The following is a 21,365-nucleotide window of genomic DNA, read 5'->3' on the forward strand; positions in this document are numbered from 1 at the left end:
CTTGTTTGCAAGATTTCAGCGAGTCCAATCTTTTTCTTTGCAAATCAAGAATTTTTATGTGATGACTTGCAGCTAAATCAAGAGATCGGAGCACAGACGCCATATTGAAATTTGATGCGTGGGTTCAGTATATTACGTCATTATTTCTAAAACACGGCAAAACACTTGCCTAAATATATTTTCTTTTCCAAAACCAAACGATGTCGTTTATCCGTATTCTGTCTGGTAAGTGTCCGTGTAAGTATTTAAATTTATTAACACTTTATCCCATGCACTGTCTCAAATACAAATACATTAACACAAGAAAGTGGAAAGAATTTATTTATTTTATGCGCATACGATGATGTTTTTTTACAAAAAAGTTAAAGTGGGTAAAATCGTATTTCGCGGCAAGACGATAAAACAATTCGCGCGCGCAACGATGGTGTATTTATCTTTCAGTTCACGTTTCACGTGCCAAATTTCAATATGGCGTCTGTGCTCCGATCTCTCGATTTAGCTGCAAGTGCGGCAAGTTCTCAGCAAAAAATGACAAGAACAGATTGGAAGAAAGAAAAAGAATTAGAAGAAGCTAGAAAGGCAGGAACTGCACCAGCTTTGCAGGATGAAACAGGAAAGTATGTGTACCGTCTAAACTTTCTTTTACTTGTCAAAAGGCTAACCATCTTGCGCCTTTTATGTTCGTAATTTTGTGATTGCGAATACTTAACAGTTTCCTTCTACTTCAAACATTCGATTTCAAGTTCAACTAATTTATATCTCATTATTTATGAATTTTACGAAGCATTTCAAATTAAAAATATATTACTTAGAAATGATTCACGTTATATATAAATAAATTTAAAATATACTAGTTTGTTTATTGTTTAAATTTTAAAGTTTATATAATAATTCTAGATTGTATGTGGAATAAATATAACACATATTGTGAGAGAAAACATGTCATGTGTGTCTGAACCATTCACTTTATAAAATCCTATGTCCAAGTGTTGTCTTGTTATGCGATAATTAAAATTACTTGGTTTTTTAAACCACTGAAGATCTTGTAAAGTAGTGCTTAAAGTACTTTATTTATGAATTGTGTAAATATTTTCATAATATCTGATACATTCAATATTTTGCTTTATCTAGAGACATCAACCCTCATATTCCTCAATATATTTCGGATGCCTTGGTACTATGGAGCATCTGGGTATGTTAAATAGTTTATATTGTGTTGTTTCATATAGTTTGTTGCTGAGGTTGCTGGCTTGGATTTTTAAATTTGATGCAAAATCATATATTCAACTTGTTTGTTTACTGAAATACAAATAGTATATGCAGAACAAAAATTGTTGACTTTAGTGTAAAGCAATCAATTTCCAAAGTTCAACATCAACATCTTGAACTTTCAAAGCAACTTGCTAATGCAAAGAGTAGTTTTCGAGGGTTTTCACCTTCACCTCAGGTTCTGGATCTGGTCGGGATAAAAAACTTCAGCTTTGGCCAAAAAAACTTAGTGTTAATTTTCACGGTCTTTCAAATACTGTAACTACCCACCACACTGGAAAATCTTGCTATGAATGAAGAAAAGGTTTTTACAAAATAGTTTTACTTTCATGAAAAACAGCACCTTGTCTCTGAATCACTTTGTCATAAAATATTTTGCTCTCACATTATGCAGTTGTCATAGTGTGAGAGCAAAATACTGCTCTGAGAGTTGTCATAGTGTCAGATACAGTCGAAATATAGTATTTTAATTTATGTATAACGAAAGATGTCATGTTATCTTTCGTTATACATAAATTAAATACTATATTTCGACTCTATCTGATTTTTGACTTCAAACATTAATGTTTTTACTCATTTACAAAAATCTCACTGCCAGAGCTTTTGTTTTGACATAAATTTTGACTCCCTTTGAAAAATATATCAAAACTGCTCCAAGTGCACAGTACTAACCAAAAATAAGCCTTTACTAGAATTGAACTCCCAACAGTTGTTTCACAAAAAAGAGTCGGATATGCTACATTGACAAGTAACCATGGAAATGCAATCCAAGCTTGAGCACCACCATTCCATTCACAAAATCATTGTAGATTCATCCTTGTCTTTAACAATGAACACCACATAACATTGCAATGAATATTATTCTACAATGAAAAGTTGTAAGATTGTTTTAACTCAAACCATGTCCTGTGTAAAAGTACAAATGCAGACCTTAAATGATTTTTCTCAATATTTAGACCAACTCTCAAGCATCAAAGGCCACAGGAAGAAAGGCAAAAACAGTTTGCGAAAATTGATGCATCGTATAAACGTGGCTTGAAAGAGGTAGCGAGTTACACGTTGGTGAATTTTCATCGTTTTGAAAATTATGTAATGTAACCTGTCTAAATCTTTAGACTGCAGCGATAAAATTTCGAAAGGGAGCCTGTGAAAACTGTGGTGCGATTACTCACAAGAAAAAAGACTGTCTAGAGGTTTCTTTCATGATAATTATGTATTTGAAATCTGTTTTAACTCTTGTTGTCTGATGAGATTGATTAGTGGCGTCGGTCTTTTTTAATGGGAATTTTTGCCTAGCTGAACATCGAGGATAGTAGAGCCTAAATCCGGATCCGGTTATCACTTTAAATCAATCACTTGCAAGATTAAAGGATTACCGTAGACTCTCGACTGTAAGACCTGCACGTGTTACTTTCGTGAGCGATATATGATGGGCTAATACAATGGGCGTGTTGTTATATTCAGAGGGCTTAAAGTCAATGCTTCACGGTAATCTACGCACAACAAGAAACATTTAAACGACTCTTGTGATTGCACCCTGCATGTTGTAATTTAATAAAATGATCTTTAAAGTATGAAAATATGGCATTCATAAATCGCGTTGCTTATTTTACAATCTGTAGTATTTATTTCACTTAACTTGGTAGCGTCCTAGACGTGTAGGTGCTAAATTCACCGGTGAAGATATAAAACCCGACGAATATGTCCCTGAACAACATAGCTTTGACTACGATGGCAAAAGAGACAGGTATACATGGTTTACACAAGTGGGATTGTTCAGTGATACGTCGCTGTAGTTATGTACACAGCGAGTACTTCGCCATTGATTTTTGCATGGTGTTCGTTACTTTAAGATGGGTTGGATATGATCCTGAAGAACACCAAAGGGTGCTAGAAGAATATCAAAAAATGGAAATGGTAAGCGAAAGTTTTTGTGAACAAAGAAACCGAACTTCAAATTGTTCTTATCATCGCATTCTTACTTAATGAACCTCTTGGCCAGTAGCACTGCGAGTACTCATCACGGAGTAAAGTTCTCTTTTTCATTCATCTAAATATTCTACTCTCCGATTGATCTATATTTATCATTGATACGAGTACTTTATGCACCCATAGGCGTACGGGACAGGGGCAGTTGGAAAGTTGGGCAAATTTTTAACGGGCGAAATTACGGCGGGACCTCTTTGTGAATTGGGGAAAATTTCTTACTCCCCTCTCCAGAAATGATAGCTCCCGTGCGCTTATGTATGGACCTCATCTTTATCTATAAGTTTTCTAAAGCGAAGCTTACTGATATTTCTTTGTAGGCGAAACAACAGCTGAAGTCGGATAAACTGCATCAAGATTTAATGGACGGAAAGAAAGTTGAGGAAAAAGTGCGTTCTTGAATTTTGAATTCTCCCCGTTTCACCCAGTATCATGACGTTTCAGTTGTCACTTACGTGCATAACATTTTATGTCCATAGGAGAAATTAAGTGACGATGACGATGACGATGAGGATAAATATGCTGATGATGTCATTATACCTGGACAGAAGTTTGACAGTAAGAGGTGAGATCATGGTAGTTGCCTTCAATACACCAGTATCCACAGAGAGGTGAGATAGATCATGGTAGTTGCCTTCAATACACCAGTATCCACAGAGAGGTGAGATAGATCATGGTAGTTGCCTTCAATACACCAGTATCCACAGAGAGGTGAGATAGATCATGGTAGTTGCCTTCAATACACCAGTATCCACAGAGGTGAGATAGATCATGGTAGTTGCCTTCAATACACCAGTATCCACAGAGGGAGATAGATCATGGTAGTTGCCTTCAATACACCAGTATCCACAGAGAGGTGAGATAGATCATGGTAGTTGCCTTCAATCCACCAGTATCCACAGAGGGTGAGATAGATCATGGTGTTCAATCCAGTATCCACAGAGAGGTGAGATAGATCATGGTAGTTGCCTTCAATCCACCAGTATCCACAGAGGTGAGATAGATCATGGTAATTGCCTTCAATCCAGTATCCACAGTGAGGTGAGATAGATCATGGTAGTTGCCTTCAATACACCAGTATCCACAGAGGTGAGATAGATCATGGTAGTTGCCTTCAATACACCAGTATCCACAGAGAGGTGAGATAGATCATGGTAATTGCCTTCAATACACCAGTATCCACAGTGAGGTGAGATAGATCATGGTAGTTGCCTTCAATACACCAGTATCCACAGAGGTGAGATAGATCATGGTAGTTGCCTTCAATACACCAGTATCCACAGAGAGGTGAGATAGATCATGGTAGTTGCCTTCAATACACCAGTATCCACAGAGAGGTGAGATAGATCATGGTAGTTGCCTTCAATACACCAGTATCCACAGAGGTGAGATAGATCATGGTAGTTGCCTTCAATACACCAGTATCCACAGAGAGGTGAGATAGATCATGGTAGTTGCCTTCAATACACCAGTATCCACAGAGAGGTGAGATAGATCATGGTAGTTGCCTTCAATCCACCAGTATCCACAGAGAGGTGAGATAGATCATGGTAGTTGCGCCTTCAATCCACCAGTATCCACAGAGAGGTGAGATAGATCATGGTAGTTGCCCCTTCAATACATGGAGCGATACTCCCGGGTTCAAACCATTCACTTTAAGCATCATCACAAGTCAAATAGTTACAGTGAAAACCACCATTTCCCTAATTGACTTACTTCATTTCCCAGGCGAGTCTTGTCATGGACCCGGCCGCCTTTCTCGAAAGACGAACTCAATTGAGAATTGAAGAACAAACTGAAAGGATTTTATCCGGAGCGCGAAGATTATCCGACTTACCAACAACACGTCCAACAACGAAGGAAAGGTTACTCGAAGAATGCGTCAAAGTTCACACGGCCCTACAAGAACTTGTTTCTATATACATACATTATGTAAGGCTAAAGTCATGCCGTTTACGTTGCTGGAAATGAAATTGATGGTCTCGTCTTGCCTTTATTTGGTTTGTTTTCTTTTGCGCAGGCCGAGACAAAACAGACACCGACACCGAACGATGAACTTAATGAGTCCATTGATAGCATGGCCGACAAAACTCAAGATCTACGACGTCAAGTTTGTATCTTTATTCTCCAATCTGTAAAACGTGTAAAACTTGTGTAAAGTGTGTTGACTACGGCCGTAAACATCATGCGTCAACACTCAACAGACATACATGGCTTTCTTATTGTCAGAAATTTATGTTTTAGATGCGTGTTGCCGTGGCTGATCATATCTCGGATACCTTTCTCGACACTCTTGTACCGCTGATGTTGCTTGTTGACGCTGCCAAAGATGGTAATCAACGTGGGGTCGAGGAATGCGCCATTGTGTTCAGCGAAGGAGCTGCGAAACTGGAAGAGGTAAAGAGTTGTAGCATACAGTATATGTTATTTCAACCGTTTAGTCGTAACGAAAAGTAAGATAGTCTATCCACCTTGCGAAATGTATACTCACCACCAGTTGGTACGTGGCCTTATAAGTACGAGTGCAAGATAAAGGAAGAAACTATTGGAGCACTCCGGGAAAAAACACCCAGCATAAACAAACCTGGAGGGAGAGGGGAGATAAAACGCGCACATATACCCAATCTCGCTTGCTCTGTGTACTTATGTGTACCTGCATTGACTAACATATTTTCAAAATTGCAACAGGTTAACGTAAATGTAAAAAAATGCCATTTTATTGTGTCACTTGAGGTCGCCAATCTTGCTTGCTCTGTGTCTAATAATGCTGAGGGAGTTAAACTTGTTCGAGTGATCACCAAGAAAATTCACAATTTATGTCCACAGGTTGGTAAAACAACTATATATTTGTTGTTGTGTCTGTGTAGGTCTTATGAAAAAAGTTTGCATTCAAATGTATTGCGACACATTGTATTATTCAGCCCCAGTCTTCTTATGCTCGCACACCGCTTTTTTTTTGCCTAGCTTTTGCGAGTAAAGTCCTCACTTTTAGGTGATAAATGCAGCCCGCACGTTGGCAGCCCGCCCACGTAGTCGTACGGCACGTGCCAATATCGACACATTCAAAGCGACTTGGGAAAGTCAAGTTCATCTTCTGGTTGAAGCTGTGGATGAGATCACGGAGATTGACGAATTTCTAACTGTTTCAGGTATGAACACATTGATCACCTCACCTGCTTAATATACTAATGATTTATCATGGTGTATTCTTAGTGCATGTTTGTGTTTGTTGTGTTATGTTTTGTGCTGTGTGTCATTTTGCTCAATTAAGTCTAGTGACTGTCGTCGATCCTAATGAGTTCAACGTAGTAAGAAAGATTACCTAGACACAAAATGTACAACAGTATTAGCCAGTTTCCAAGCGTGTGTTTTGCTTCAAACTTTACCACAACATTCCTTTCCTACTAATGTGCTGTTTACAGTTGCTGTATAAGTATTTAATTGTTTTTGATAGAAAATCATATTGGAGAGGACGTTGAATCCTGTATCAAGGCGACAAAGGAGAGAGATGTGGAGACGCTGGATGGGACTGCTGGTCTCATTCGTGGATGCACGGAGCGCGTTGCTGCAGTGGTATTGGCTGAAATGGAAAATTTCGAGCAATGACCTTATACTGAAAATGTACAGAAGACTGTGAAATCACTCGAGGAAGACAGTAAGTGTTTTCCAACTTTCACATATGTTCGATTAACGCTGGGTAAAATCTGTCACTGGCATGTAGCTCTGGTTGGATATGTGTAGCTCTGCTGGGATATGTGTAACTCTGGTGGGATATGTGCATTGAGTTCTATAATAACTGGAGCGGCTAACTTTACTGGGGCGAGGTCGCCAAAAAAATGGCGGCCAACGGACGTATTTCCGCTGAAATGATCGCTTTGCAGAAAAATAATATTCTCGACCTCCCCCTGGTGTCTATAGTAAATTATAAAGAATTTTTCAAAAACAAACACGATATCACAGAATATGGATATCGTTAGTTCCATATTCTGTGACGATTCTTTTTTGGCATTTCTTTTATAATGCCAACACTTCAATCGTTCAATTGTTGGATGTCGTAGTTTCCACAAAAAGGTACATATCGCTTCTCACAGGTGAGGTAGTTGTTTGTTTTGTTAGTCCGTCAACGATTGAAAAGCAATTATACATGCACTTGAAAAGCCATAAAATACATATTAAAGATCGTATTTTTTAAGACTGACTTGAACGCCAAATATACTGATGTTTTCCTGTTTTTGTCTATAAAATTCTGCATACTTTTCTGTCATTTGTTAATGCATGAAATCGTAAATTTACCTATCTATTTGCAAAATAGTTTCCCTAAAGTAAAAAAGACCCTGCACACATTTTGCTCTGTGAAAAGTATCAAGAAGAAATGATCAGCCCCAACAGTACCCATGATTTGGAGCAGAGCTTGTTATGTTCTATTTGCTGACAACATGCAGGGAAGACCAAGGAGTAAAGATGACTGGAAGATGTTATTGACCAGGCAGAGTCTTAAAAATGATAATGCTGTAAAGATAATTGATTTATTGTCTGCCTTATCCAGAGTTATTTAATTTGATCATGGTCAAATTCTATGGATGGAGACAATGGATTCACTAATGATGCCTAATGCTTTGAAGTTAAAGTTCATGAACCAAGAAAAGATGGCAAGAAGGTTGTGTGTGTTTTGATGCTTAATTAAATGTCAATTCACAACATATAAAATGGAAAGGCCATAAAGTTTGTGTCTATGTAAACATTTGTACTGAGATTGATGATGACTTGATGCAGATGTGAAGCATTAAACTGAATAAGCCATTGGGTTTTATATAACTTAATGTTTAAATCATGTCATATCTTTATCAAAATATTTTAGTTGAGTGTTGTTTAAATGTTACTAATATCTAATGCACTATACTGAAGCATTAAAGATTCAGTGATGAAACCTTTAAAATTACTGTACTGTATATTTCTTTTATATTTCTTATATTTCTTTAAGAAACAGTTTGAGCTTATTTACCTATTAGAGTACAGAATGGGGATTTATCATATGCATCATTGCTGCTTTTTTAAATAAATGTTTTCACTTTTCAAAGCTTTTCTACAAATATTTTGCTTCTTATTTCTTTTCATGAGATTGATGATATAGAGGTAATATAATCCAATAACTTTATAATTTCTAGAAAGCTTTTAAGCTTCTAGCATAAAAGTACACTATAGGTATTTAATTCATTTGGTTTTATTGCCTTGTTATGACATATCCATATGCATTTCATCATTCATGTATGAAGAAAACACCAAATGTGGATACTCAGAGAACAAAATGCACTACCAACTGCTTATGAAATTTATTATTGAAGTGAAAACTGTGTTAATCATTCAAATTGTGCACTTATATTGAAAATATAGGAAAAACAAAACAAAGTGAAAAAGAAGGGTAGAAGTATTAAAGCTAAAAATGAATTATAAATACCATTGGAAGCATAAGTGTTTTGATGATTATTTGCATTTTGCCCAATTTATATATCAATACAACAAAATCAAAATGTGCTACAACTTTACAAGTATTTGATGCAGTTGCACTTCAGAACATCACAAAAAGGTTACTTAAAGTAATTTCTATACAATATTGTTTGTTTTCATTTACCAAACCTATGCAGACTTGAGTCTTTTTGAAATTTAATATGAAACTCAATTACAGAAAATCCGTAAATATCCAGAGATTTAATATTTACTTTTTTAAAGAAACAAGTAAAAATCCTACAATTGTGGCGAAAAAAGCCATTGCCTTTCCACGAAAAGAAGCAAAATAGCAATGATAACAAATAAGCTAACTTCTCTCTCGTGAACCACTGTGGAGATGAACTATGATATACTTTTTTGTGTAGACTAAAGAGTTTAATCGATCAAACAAGTTTGACGCTGGTAAGAAAACGACGCATATCTGCATTCATAGATGTGTAGCCGACATATAGCTCTTTCGTCGATAGTTATAAATACATCCTCGTAGGAGCCGATAACTGGAAAGCTAGGTTGACTCGCTGTTAGGAATTGTAGGTTTTTATCGTGATTTTCATCAAAAAATTGCTTGCCAAATCCCAAATACACACATACATTTTCTTCACTCTTTCCTCAGGAGGAGTGGGAAATTGTGAAATTTTCGGAAAAGCGGTCAATTTCGGTAAATCTCAGCGGCAACGGACGAAATCCGCCATTTTTTTGGCGTCATCAGATATCTAAGGCCGCGCTTGAGATAGCCGCTCCAGTTATTATAGAACTCAATGGATATGTGTAGCTCTGGTGGGATATGTGTAGCTCTGGTGGGATATGTGTAGCTCTGGTTGGATATGTGTAGCTCTGGTTGGATATGTGTAGCTCTGGTGGGATATGTGTAGCTCTGGTGGGATATGTGTAGCTCTGGTGGGATATGTGTAGCTCTGGTGGGATATGTGTAGCTCTGGTGGGATATGTGTAGCTCTGCTGGGATATGTGTAGCTCTGCTGGGATATGTGTAGCTCTGGCGAGATATGAAATCGATAGGTTCGAGTTTTTGACTCTTTGATTACAAATGGCTAAATGAACAGATAATTGTCTGCACAAGTTGCATTTCCGCTAATTAGCACAAAACAAAGCGCGTTCATAACTTAACACTTCTGTTTGTTTTTCTAATTGGAGTTGAACGAATACATTCAAATAGCAAAGTTTCATCTTTCAGTACAACTATATAATATCCGTTGGAATCGTTTTTATTCCAAATCATGAATTGGATTGCGAGTGTGCAGTTGATAAGTTAGTTGTTAAATCGCTCTATCGTCTGTTTTTTGTAATGACCACAAGGTCTGTAGCAACTATTAAAAAGAATTTAAAACTAATTATTGCTTACATTTATAACTTCTACAGTTATTCCAAGATTTTCCGACGTCGTCGATTCAACTGTGGAAACTTTGAACCGAAATCCTCGCGAGAAAATTGACGGGGAAGCTGTTGTTCAGGCATCGCAACTTGTAAGTAAACATCATGTCTGGTCTGGTGAAGTGTTCACCAAATTTTTCACCGAACTTCATGTTGTTACATCTTGCTACATGTTTAAGGCGTTTAAAGTGCACACGACACGAAAGTTGTGCTATTTAGATTATATTTTCATTGAACATAACGTTCAAATAGATAGCGTTTCTTCTAAAACCGTTTATTCGTATGACACTTCGTTCTCAAGATATTGTAGTTTGTGTCGTTAATGTACGCTTTGCAAAATTTGTGACGTCACATTGCATCATGAAAATTTGAAATTTTGAGGTATATTTGCTGATTTGTTACGTCAGTGGAGCGGAGTTCCTTCGTTGTGAAGAATTGATCGCATGAAAACTGCCCAATCGTATCAACCAAAAGTTTGCAAGGAAACTGGCGGATGTCTGAAAGTGTGCGTCGATTTATTATGCAGAATGACTTCACGAGTTGTATGAGTCGGACTTATTCAAAAAACTTCGATATCTTAGGAATGAACTCTAGAAAGTGCAGTGTCATTTTAAAAGTTCTATTCAATGAAAATATAATTTAAAATGTCACACGCACTTAAAGTTAAACTGTTCATTTTTCTATCGCCGTAGCTATAACATGAATTGGATTATTATGAAGACTGTAAGAATTTGATTATTATATAGGTTTACGATGCAATAAGAGATGTGAGAAAAGCAGTTAACGTGAAAACGGTATGAATGTTTTTGCATCGTTTCCTCGAAGGTTTTAGGCTCTTGCTAAGGTTTACGTTCTAATTTGATGTAGAAACGTTACATTAACGGGTTGGAAACGAATATCGATCCAATTTACACGGCCCAGGTTCAACAAGAATTGACTGTCGCTAAAGAAGAGGCCGCCTATGAACAAATACAAGCTGCAGGTAAAAGTGTTTAAGGTAGAAACAGTGTTTTGAAAATTGTTTTAAAGTGAGCAATTGCCATGGTGGAAGGCCAAAATAAGCTAGGTGTTCTAACGTTTACTTTTTCATTCCATTATGAACGTCGATTCAATCGATTGATTTTACGTTTTCATTTTGCAGACGTTGACACCTGTTTGAGTAGTCTGTCGGAATGAATCCCGTGTTTTAAAACAGTTCTTTTTAGATTTATTGGGTCGGTGTTTTGGTTGTAAACCAGTTCTTTTGCTAGAAGTCTTGCGTTGTTTTGGCCCGTATACCATGGCCATTGCTATTTTGAAACATTTTGTAGATTTATCACCACGACAGAGTCTTTATTGAACAGTATTTTATTTCAAAGTCTTCTTCATCTCAGACTCGTCCAAGCATATGACCATATTTGAAATAATTTTCCGAAACAAGATTTTTTAAACTCCTCTTTCGCCCTTCACTTTAATCTCGTGACGTTTTTTACGTTCATCTGTGTTAAGCCCTTCAATTCTGGTGTCGTTCTCTGTATTCTCTTACTGCTGTCCTTGAAAAGACACAATTATTGTATTTTCATGATTGATCGAATTGTATTTGTTTGTATATTCAAGATCCTCACATCACTTGTGTGTTTTTCATTGAAGTCCTGCATTATATGGTCATTAAAAATACACAATACACATTAATATCGTTATCTACTCGCACATAAACACGCACATATACCCAAACATATTACGTATAATAGTTGCAACTAAAAGTTACGACAATTTCATGAAGTATATGTAATAAAACATATTCGGAAAACTGTAACTAAATATAACGAGATGAGATAACCCTCTTTCAATTTCATCGAGAATGTTACAATTTAAAGGAATAGATTTCTGACTTTTGTGTTTGTGTGTAATAATTCGCATTAAGGTTTGACTGTTTTATAACTTTTATTTTTTACCAAGGTAAAGTTCATTACGACATCCGGGCATCTGGTGGCGATGACGTTGGTGGTATGGGTGTGGCATCTATCAAGGTGAACGGAGTAGAGTATTGTCACAAGCGAGTTGGACATAACGTGGTCGTGTTGGATCCCGCAGGAGAATTTGTGGCGTCGGAAAATTTCGACACAACAGCGCCAGAGGGTGGCGTTGCCATGGGAAAATTTTGGATGAATTGCCCGAAGACCATATTGTATTGGTTGCTACCCAGGAAACTACTGGTGCGTTTTATCAACTTCAGCCTCTTTTATTATTATTGTTGTTGTAATGTCGTTAACCGTGTAGGTCCTGGGGTCGAGTACGCTGCTCCCGCCCTTGGAAGACTTGGAGCTCAAGGGCCATTTGATTCCGGTTACCGATCATCTTGGGCGTTTGCTGGATACACGGGACCTGAGCAGAAACCATGGATACACGAGAAGAGTCGTCCTGCAGGGCAAGGACCAACGTTGGTGTCGAATCTCATGTTCACACCGGCTCATGAACAGGGTAACAAATTTTAAACATTGCTGCCCTGTATGTGTGTAGTCAATGGTCTAAAATATCTATTGAAGTTGGTTTTGTCCAAAGTTAATCGAAATTCCTTTACATTAAGATTGAATTTATTCTATACCAGCAAAAAGATTTTGTCAAATTTAGAAATTGTTTTAAAAAGAGAAAATACCACGGCGAATGGTCAAAATAATAACATAATAGTTCTTAAAAGAACTGTTTGAAACTGGAACACTAACCCAAAACGGTTTAAAAACAGTTCTTTTAGAATTGTTTATTTCCAGCATTAAGCTTGGGTATAATCATAAAATTACAGGAAAATCAAGATAGTTCTTCGTGGCGAAGGCTCCGACGACCCTAACAAGTTAGGCTACTGTAGCATAAAAGTAAACGGTGTAGAAAGAAGCATGAAACACCGAGGTCATAACGTTGTCGTCCTCGACGACAGTGGAAACTTTGTCACATCGAAATGTTTTGATACCGGTGATGCATCAAAGAACGAAGGTGTTGAAATGCAACGTTTTCTCGATGGTTTACCGAACGAAAGGATTGTACTCATTGCTACACAAGATACTAAAGGTATGCAGTATTATCGTAGAGGAAAGTAACTGCAGCCCACTTGAAAGCAGCCGTCTTTTTTAACATTTAAACTAAAGAAACGCGAAAGTACGACCGCCTTCACGAAAGTATAAGAACTTTTAAGAGCTTTGCAGCATTTACGTTTTTATTCAAATAAAAGGGTTCATACGCGTTTGTATCAACTACCTCAACCTTCCATTCCTTTAAACTCATTGAAAATATCGTTTTACAACGTGGTTTAAGATTTGACCTTTTGAGTTAACCGATATCGAAAATAACTCGTGCGTTGGGGCGACTTTAGAGACTCTACTGTTGTTTTCCTTATACGGTCGTTGTGAAGAATAATGGGAGTTTTAGCAAAGTACGACTACGACTCCAATATATATCGAATGACCACAATACATTTTAGATATAAAATTGAAGCAAAGTCTAGTCTGGTTTGTACGTCAGTTCAGTCCTTAAAGTCGAATATTCAGTTTTGTACGTCAGTTTCATTGAGTGCCAAACATTTTTTGAATACTTGCAAAAGCATAAACATATAAACAAGACAAACAACACACGAGGTTTCGCAAAGGTTATTTTTACAGCTGAAACTTTACTACAGTGTTCTTTAACTTACAACTTGTAACGAGAAAAGCCAACTGAAAATTACACTGTTTGCAAAAGACAATCAATAGATATGACGAAAATATTCAAGCATAAATGTTTTACTTTCAAACGGAAAACAAAAAGACATTTTGTCTGTCATTTAAATGGAAAGATCTGTTTTCCGAATAAATTGAATATCCAGTTTCATAAAAAAATCGAGTCTATAACTCGCATTTTACTTTTACGAGCGATTGTATCATCGATTTTGATATGCTTGAAACTTGAAATACTAAATTTTCATCTCGATATCAATGTGAATATCAAGACTTTGATGTTTTAAAGGAAAAGCGTTAGAGCAGATCGACTAAGTTCTTGCTTGATTTATCCCTTTGATTCACTTTGTGAACTTTTCAACATCGTTATTTTTACGCTCTGATCAAGATCCGAACTTACCATTAGGTTTAAAAATTAAAATGAAACGAGATAGAGCTGACGTTGACGAATGACAACTAGCTCAATGGCTTCGGTTCAGTTATTCAAATGTCGAGTTCACTGGAGTACGACTACGACTACGAGTACGAAATTTGACCGTGTAAGAGAATGGCACGAGGAAGTTTGTTGTCGTTGTCGCTTGGTCAAAATTTTGCTTTAGTTGTAAACAATAGAACGAGCCTTTTTATTGTGTAAAACACCGACGTTTGCGAAGCAGCTACGGCTCTATTTTTCAATAATGATATCAAAGAATCGATAATACTGGTTTTACAAGAATATAGGACTCTTTAGACTGAAAAATCTTCACTATTTTAAGTTTTATGTACGATATATTTGTACTATTTTATTGTTTGTTTACCTTTCACTTTGCGTACGAAATACATGAAAGTTTTGCAGGTCATATTTTCCTTTTTAATGAACATCTGCGCTCAAAAAGGGTTCTAAATTAAAGCCTGGATGCTCGAAAATAGTACTGTAAACTAATTTCTTACAGAATGAAGACATATACCTACTTTCTTTGCTTAAAAAGACATCGTAGTCGCGATTACGAATTTTTTACAAAACATCGTACTCAGATTGATGACGGCTACGTGTTTTTGTTGTCGCAACAATGTTTTCGCGCCAAAATGACGTAAATCGTACTCGTAGTCGTACTCGTAGGCTCTGCTAAAACTCCCTATTGTTAGCTAGAAGAGAGCACACGTCTATACTAAATAACAATTATATGAATGCAAGAGTTTAGATAAATTAGATGAAGATATGATCTTCGCACTTTATTGGACAATTTTTAAGCAATTGTCTCATAAACCTGAAAAAATCAGGTGACTCAACGGGATTCGAACCCATGACCTCTGTTTCAAACACCGCACTGCATAAAACATTCATAGTTTAGATAAACTCCGGATTAAATTAGATCAATGTCAAATCCAGATTTACGATCAAAGCTCATTTACAGGTGTTAGTGTTAATGAAGCAAAGGATTCGCTTGGTCGTATCGGTGCTACTGGTAATGTAAATCCTGGACCAGGTGGCTCTTGGGTATTTATGGGATACACGGGACCAGATGCAGTAGATTGGGTCACACAGGAATCGAAGCCTCGATACGAAGGACCCTCAGTATTATCCGACTTTGTTTCTTTACCCGCTACCGTGAAGGCAGTCGAGGAAGAACCAGGTATTTTGTTTAACGAATTTTTGCATCACTATTAATGAAGAGCTTTGCAGAGATTCTCCGAAATGCGTGTGCAGCACGTTTCAACACGTTTCCTGTTACTTTTAGTTCGTCCGCCTTCGCTTGTCGCCGTCGACGGTTTCGAACTCGCAGCCGAACCCGAACCTGAACCTGAAAATGATAGCGATGATGAAGAAACTGGAACGAGTTTCGCGGAAATGAGTGACAGGGTAAGTATGCTTTATATTAATCATTACTAAATAATATTTTCATGTCCTTTTTCTTTGATAAAAAATTTCCCGTTATGGCAGACTGTATTGGTGGGGGGAGGGTGCCCTCTTAAATTAAACCTGCCAACACCTTAATGAAATTGAGACAGTTGTAAGATGGCGCGGTGCGTATCGATCTACGTATTTCCATTTTAATATCTACTTACATACGTATAGCTTAGCCATATACCATGATGCATTGCGTTGTGCTTTGTGATTGGGTCAGTTTTTCGATCTTTTTTTTCATAAAACTAGGCAAAAATGAAAGCGATGCCCGCCGAAGATAAGGCGAAAATTGAACAACTGTCAACCGAGCTGCGTTCAGAGAAATCGAGGTTCGAAAATATGTTGTCACAGTGGGATGAATCTGGCAACGAGATTGTTGTTTTGGCTAAGAAGATGTGTGTGATGATGATGGATATGTCGGACTTTACAAGGTACGTTGGTTAATCACGACTTTCCTCGTGTCATCTGAGATCAAACAAACGCTGTTTGTTTTTTTATATTAACAGAGGTACTGGAACATTGAAGACAACCATGGACGTTATAACCGCGGCAAAGGTGAGTGTCGATTCTGAAGCAGATGAATTCCGACTTGTGATTGATATTCTAAAAAAAGTAGAGAAAAATCTGCCTTATATGTATGTCAATGTACAACACAGCACAAGAGAAAATTAAAAAAATAGTCACAATATAATAACGTGACGTCAATGTAATAATTCTGGCCATATCTATGTCGTGGCATGACCATTGAACTAAAATACATGGAAAGCATGTATTTTAGTTCAATGGGCATGACTTCAAAGTGCCGGCTTACAATATGTAGAAAATTTATGTTAATTATTCCTCTTGTGGGTGATTCTGATATTTTTTTGTTTGCGTTTGGTTGTAGCGTATTGCAAAAGCTGGCGAAAGAATAAATCAATTATCAACAGAAGTTGCTGAAAAGGTGCTTGTGATTTATTTGTTGAGCAAACATAATAGCGAACAACAAGGGCAAATTTTTGCCGCCTGAAATGCTTCATTATGTGAGCATTGTACGTCTCTAATGCCCGGGCAAATTCTTTCAGTTTATTTTAAACTTAATTATTGTGAGAAAATTACATTTATGTCTCAACAAGATAGGATGTTCTTGCGATGGTATCCAGTGGAAGATAAAATCTGTCCTTTAGACAATGTCAATGTTACCCTTTGCGTTTGCCAATTGTCTAATCTGGATATTTAAGCAAACGAAAGAGATTGTCTTTCTAAAAAAAACAAAATGAAAGCTTGAGTTTCTTGTAAATATTATAGTGCAGAGACCGGTTGCACGAAGCCTGGATAGCGTTATCCATTGGATAGGAAAAATTTTCAAACTTGTAAAAAGATGTTTGTATTTTACTTACGAGAATATTCGTTATCTTCGAAAAAATATTTTATTTCAGTGATTGCTCAAATTCGAATCTTATATTTTTTGCTTTTTAAAAGGTTTTATAAAAGTTTAAAAAAATTGCTGCCCAATGGACAACGCTATCCAGGCTTCCTGCCGGCCCCAAAGGGCCGTACTTTTTATTGCTCTCTATTGCATGTATTTGATTTTCGCACTCGTGTTGCATCCAAGTTTCTTTTCCTGACTTTAGTGTCCTCATTCTCAATCGAAGAACGATCTTCTCGCATACATTCAACGCGTCTCTCTTTTTTCACATCAACTCACCATCACCAGTCGAGTGAAAGCTGATATCCAGACAATCAGTGGCGTCGAAGTTGTGTCAGCGGTAAGTCCGTTGCCAGCGGAGATATTTGTGACTTTCTTTTTCGAAATAAATTGACCACTTTAGCGGTAGTTGCCATAGCGTCCAACTTGAAATGAAATATGCGGAGCTAATTGTGTCTCCTTTGCTTAATTAATATACTAGCTAACTTCGAGACCATGATTTAAAGTTTCCTTTTCTCTTTATCAGTTGGAAAGTGCAACTTCTCTTATAACAGCTGCGAAAAACTTGATGAATGCTGTTATACTAACAGTCAAAGCTTCTTATGTCGCTTCTACTAAGGTAAGTGAGCAAAAAAACAAGTGATTCGACTCAACGTTGAATTTCATAATTATTAAGATTTGCCATTATTCCGTTTCTAGTTTCGAGGTTCTAACAGATCAGTGGTAAGTTATTAAATCATATTATAAATTAAACACAATGAAACGTGTGCGCTGATTGGTCTAGAGCTGTGTTTGCATTGGCCTTTGCAAAACACAACTGAGCTCAACCAATCATAACAATCAATCAGTCATAGAGAATTTGCAAATTGAGCATGAATACATTTTAGAAGAAAAATTAAAATGTTTGTCTTTTTTGCATTTTTATTTTTAAAAGAAATAAAAGATGTTTTTCGTGTTTACACAGGCTTATGCAAACCTCTCGAGCATGTGCAACCCTCAACCTTCGGTCTCGGGCTTGCACTGATCTGCTTTCGAGTTCTTCCGAAGATCTCCTCGGTTTGCATAAGCCTGTGCAAACACAGTAAACATCTTTTATTTCTTAAATATCGTGTTTTATTCATGAGTAAATATTATATTCGCCCATCAAACTTTAGGTTGTGTTACATTAAGGTTTTGTCGATGATAGATGTGTATAGATTACTACCAACGATGATCATTACATGTGTAGCTATTTGTGATTGCTGGGGCATAGTTGCTTGACTGCAAGTATCTTGTCAATTGGAATGACCAATTGGATTGAAGAAAAAGAGCAAATAGTGACGTATATGACAAGGTCACGTTTGACGATCTCTAAAACGTAGTTCTTTTTCAGGTCAACTGGACAATGAAAGCGCCCAACATGAAACCGCTTGTCACTCAAAGGAGTTTCGCAGACGATGACTCATCACCTCGTAGGTTAACCAAGTCGACAAGATATAGTGAAGTAAATCCACTTGTCCCTCTCGATCAATTCGACACATCTCGACCAATGAAAAGAGCAGATTTCTAGAAACTATCGATTTTATAGGTAAATAGTAACTTATGTATGTTATCGTATTGACAGGTATGTGTGGGTAATTCAAGGCTGCGATAGATGCACTTTGATTGTATGAAATTTTAGGTAATTTTTAATGACGATTGGTGATGGCGGTGGCCCTAAGGGCTCGCCATCATTCAACTCACCTTATTTTGTGTCAAGACTTGCTTGCAGCTAATCATATAGCTGCAGTGTAGGAGTTCTTGTCTGTAAAATGAACCTTAGCACGATGTATTACAGAGGCTGACAGGCTGATATTATTTAACTTACATGGATAGACGAAGCGTTCTATCCTTTGTTTAAAAAAACACGTATTTTACTTGTAACGATGTCTTCAATTAATTAATTATGTCTTCGTCTAATTTTCAAATAAAGAAAATCCGAAATATTTTTATCCAAATGTAATTTGGATATTTGCTAGCGTCCGGATTTGTGATGTATACACAGATTATTGAATGATAGAAAAAGTAGCTAAAATAGTGAGCACAGTAAACATATACGTTAACCAGTAAATTGATACCGTTATGCATTGCGCGGCGGCGCCTTGTTTCTTCCAGTTAACTATGGTTGAATTACTTTGCCAATGAAAAAAAAAGTTCGAGTGATTAGTCTTTCAACGACCTGTTTGAGCCCGCATTCCCGCGATAATTTATTTTGAATTATTTATAGAGCTACAACAGGCGGTGAGTGTGTTGTTGCCTCAAACAATGTGGCAATTCAAACGCAACAATTTGTAACTTCTCGATTGTGAAATTAACTGCAGATGGCGGATGAGAATTTTTCCAATAACTGGAGATGACGGATGAGTATTTTTCCAATAACTGGAGATGACGGATGAGTATTTTTCCAATAACTGGAGATGACGGATGAGTATTTTCCAATAAGTTATGAATACTCCAAATTCGATTTGACGTACATATTGTTGAACAGACGTCGTTTCGAGATTACACACGCACAAACACACATTCATCCGTTTTGTGTGAAGATTGAAATGCATTCTGGTAAAATAGACATGCCGCCATCTGTCTTGAGGCATTTTGTGTAAAGATTACAAATTTTTAGCGATGCAGAAGCGATATTTGTTCATTTCGTTAAAAATCGTTTGCGTGCAGCCTCCTGTTGCTTCTTGTATACAAAAAATCCGACCACACAAACAATGACACCGACCACCAAAATCCAGAAAAACCACGTGAACGCTTTCGTCATTCGCCGTGTATAGTGTCCTTTCGGGGAATTCTCGACAGGCTCTGGAAGAAAAAAATTTTAAATGTCAACGTCGCTGGTATGATGAGTCATGATATTGTACAAGGTATGCAAAACAAAATCGTGCCCTAGTATGTATGAGCCATGATATGTATTGAACTTACTGACCTTTAACAGGTTCCGCTTTTACAAATGGGACAATGTCATCGGTGTTTTCTGTACTTCTAACTGTTTGTTCATCTTTCTCAACTTCCAACTCGTAGAATTTCAAACCGACGATGTCGTGATTATCTGTTGTGCAGGAATTATGATTAGTACCACGATAAAACGACGTTTTCAAAGATGATCTTAACAGGTAACGCGACATCCAAAGAATGAATATTACAGCACGCCTGTGTTTACTACTGGAATTAAACTTCTGATATATGATGCAGATAGTTCAACTGAATAACTGAACTTAAAATAACGTCTTTCTCCAAACTTTACTCTTGCTATTTCGTCTTCATTTCATGCCCTACCACGCTTTAGCGTTAATAGACCAGATTTGGCAGGGAAAGTAGACATTTTGTGGAACTAACAACCTAAAATGACGCCATCATTGGATGTCCCTAAAATGGCTATGGCTCGCTAAGCGCGCAAGGCATTACTGTTATACTCGTTCTTTAATGTCTTTGTCAGCAATGTGTTACGTTTGAAAGCAAAAAAACTACCAAAATCCTATTTACTCAATCTTTTCAGGGAAACAAAGAAATGCTTGGCCGACACAACTTTACCATAACACAGTTCAGAAGAACGACTTTTCTTGTATTTTATCAATATCTTTTTTGCTCCTGAGAAATTCATAAGCCATTTTACAGTGACCCACCTGCCAAATTGCCAGTAGCAGCGCTAAGACCAATGAAATATGAAGTCGGAAGTCGTATACCAGAGACCTGAAGACATGCTTTCCATTCACCATCACTATCAATGTCTGTCATAACTGTTAAAGTTTCTTTTGCTACCCAAGTACTGAATCAAAGCATATGTTTCCGCTCCATTATTGCGAAAAGAAGCCTAAGAAAATATCTGAACTGTCAAAATTGGACCATGAAGATATTCAATGAGCGCTTGAAATCATGAAAACAGTTATACAAGAGGTAAAATACAAACCGAGCAGCCCTGTATTTGTGAATAAGCACCATCACGATTATGGTCGTAGTTTAAGGTACCATTGTTTACCATAGCTGATATATAAGGGTGGTCTGCCTATATCAAGAAGAAAAATCATTGCTGAAATGTGGTTTGCTTTGAAGAAAACTTCAATGGATATCAATCTTACAGCGTTATCACCATTTGCATTACTATAAGTGTCAAAGAAAACAGCAAGTCCTGAGAAGAAATTTTTGCTTCCAAAGACTGGACCTAAACAATACAAATAACATTTGTGCATAAATTTATCATATGAACTTTCCACATCCATAG

The 21,365-nt window shown here is 37.0% G+C and overlaps 2 protein-coding genes and 1 pseudogene across 2 annotated transcripts; 2 read left to right on the forward strand and 1 right to left on the reverse strand.

The window, feature by feature from the left end:
- The first annotated feature begins 294 nt into the window (after positions 1-294).
- On the forward strand, positions 295-3,891 carry LOC124450531 (pre-mRNA-splicing factor SLU7-like). The gene is given in 9 exon segments (XM_047001193.1): positions 295-617; positions 1,132-1,167; positions 1,169-1,192; positions 2,226-2,313; positions 2,385-2,462; positions 2,916-3,016; positions 3,123-3,186; positions 3,576-3,644; positions 3,700-3,891. Coding segments are annotated over 9 exon segments (654 nt in total). The 5' UTR covers positions 295-468; the 3' UTR covers positions 3,745-3,891.
- LOC124452028 (catenin alpha-2-like) lies at positions 3,738-19,027 on the forward strand. Its single transcript, XM_047002622.1, is given in 21 exon segments — positions 3,738-3,820; positions 4,984-5,187; positions 5,276-5,365; positions 5,500-5,652; positions 5,989-6,081; positions 6,248-6,404; positions 6,710-6,910; positions 10,138-10,241; positions 10,896-10,943; positions 11,017-11,131; positions 12,088-12,619; positions 12,929-13,191; positions 15,227-15,445; positions 15,551-15,672; positions 15,967-16,148; positions 16,224-16,272; positions 16,604-16,660; positions 17,331-17,465; positions 17,652-17,744; positions 17,825-17,848; positions 18,498-19,027. Coding segments are annotated over 20 exon segments (3,006 nt in total). The 5' UTR covers positions 3,738-3,820; positions 4,984-4,995; the 3' UTR covers positions 18,675-19,027.
- A 647-nt stretch (positions 19,028-19,674) lies between these two features.
- Positions 19,675-21,363, reverse strand: LOC124452029 (annotated as a pseudogene).
- Positions 21,364-21,365: the final 2 nt, after the last annotated feature.

Source organism: Xenia sp. Carnegie-2017, unplaced genomic scaffold, assembly GCF_021976095.1.
Source record: "Xenia sp. Carnegie-2017 unplaced genomic scaffold, XeniaSp_v1 HiC_scaffold_24, whole genome shotgun sequence".
NCBI classification, from domain to species: domain Eukaryota; kingdom Metazoa; phylum Cnidaria; class Anthozoa; order Malacalcyonacea; family Xeniidae; genus Xenia; species Xenia sp. Carnegie-2017.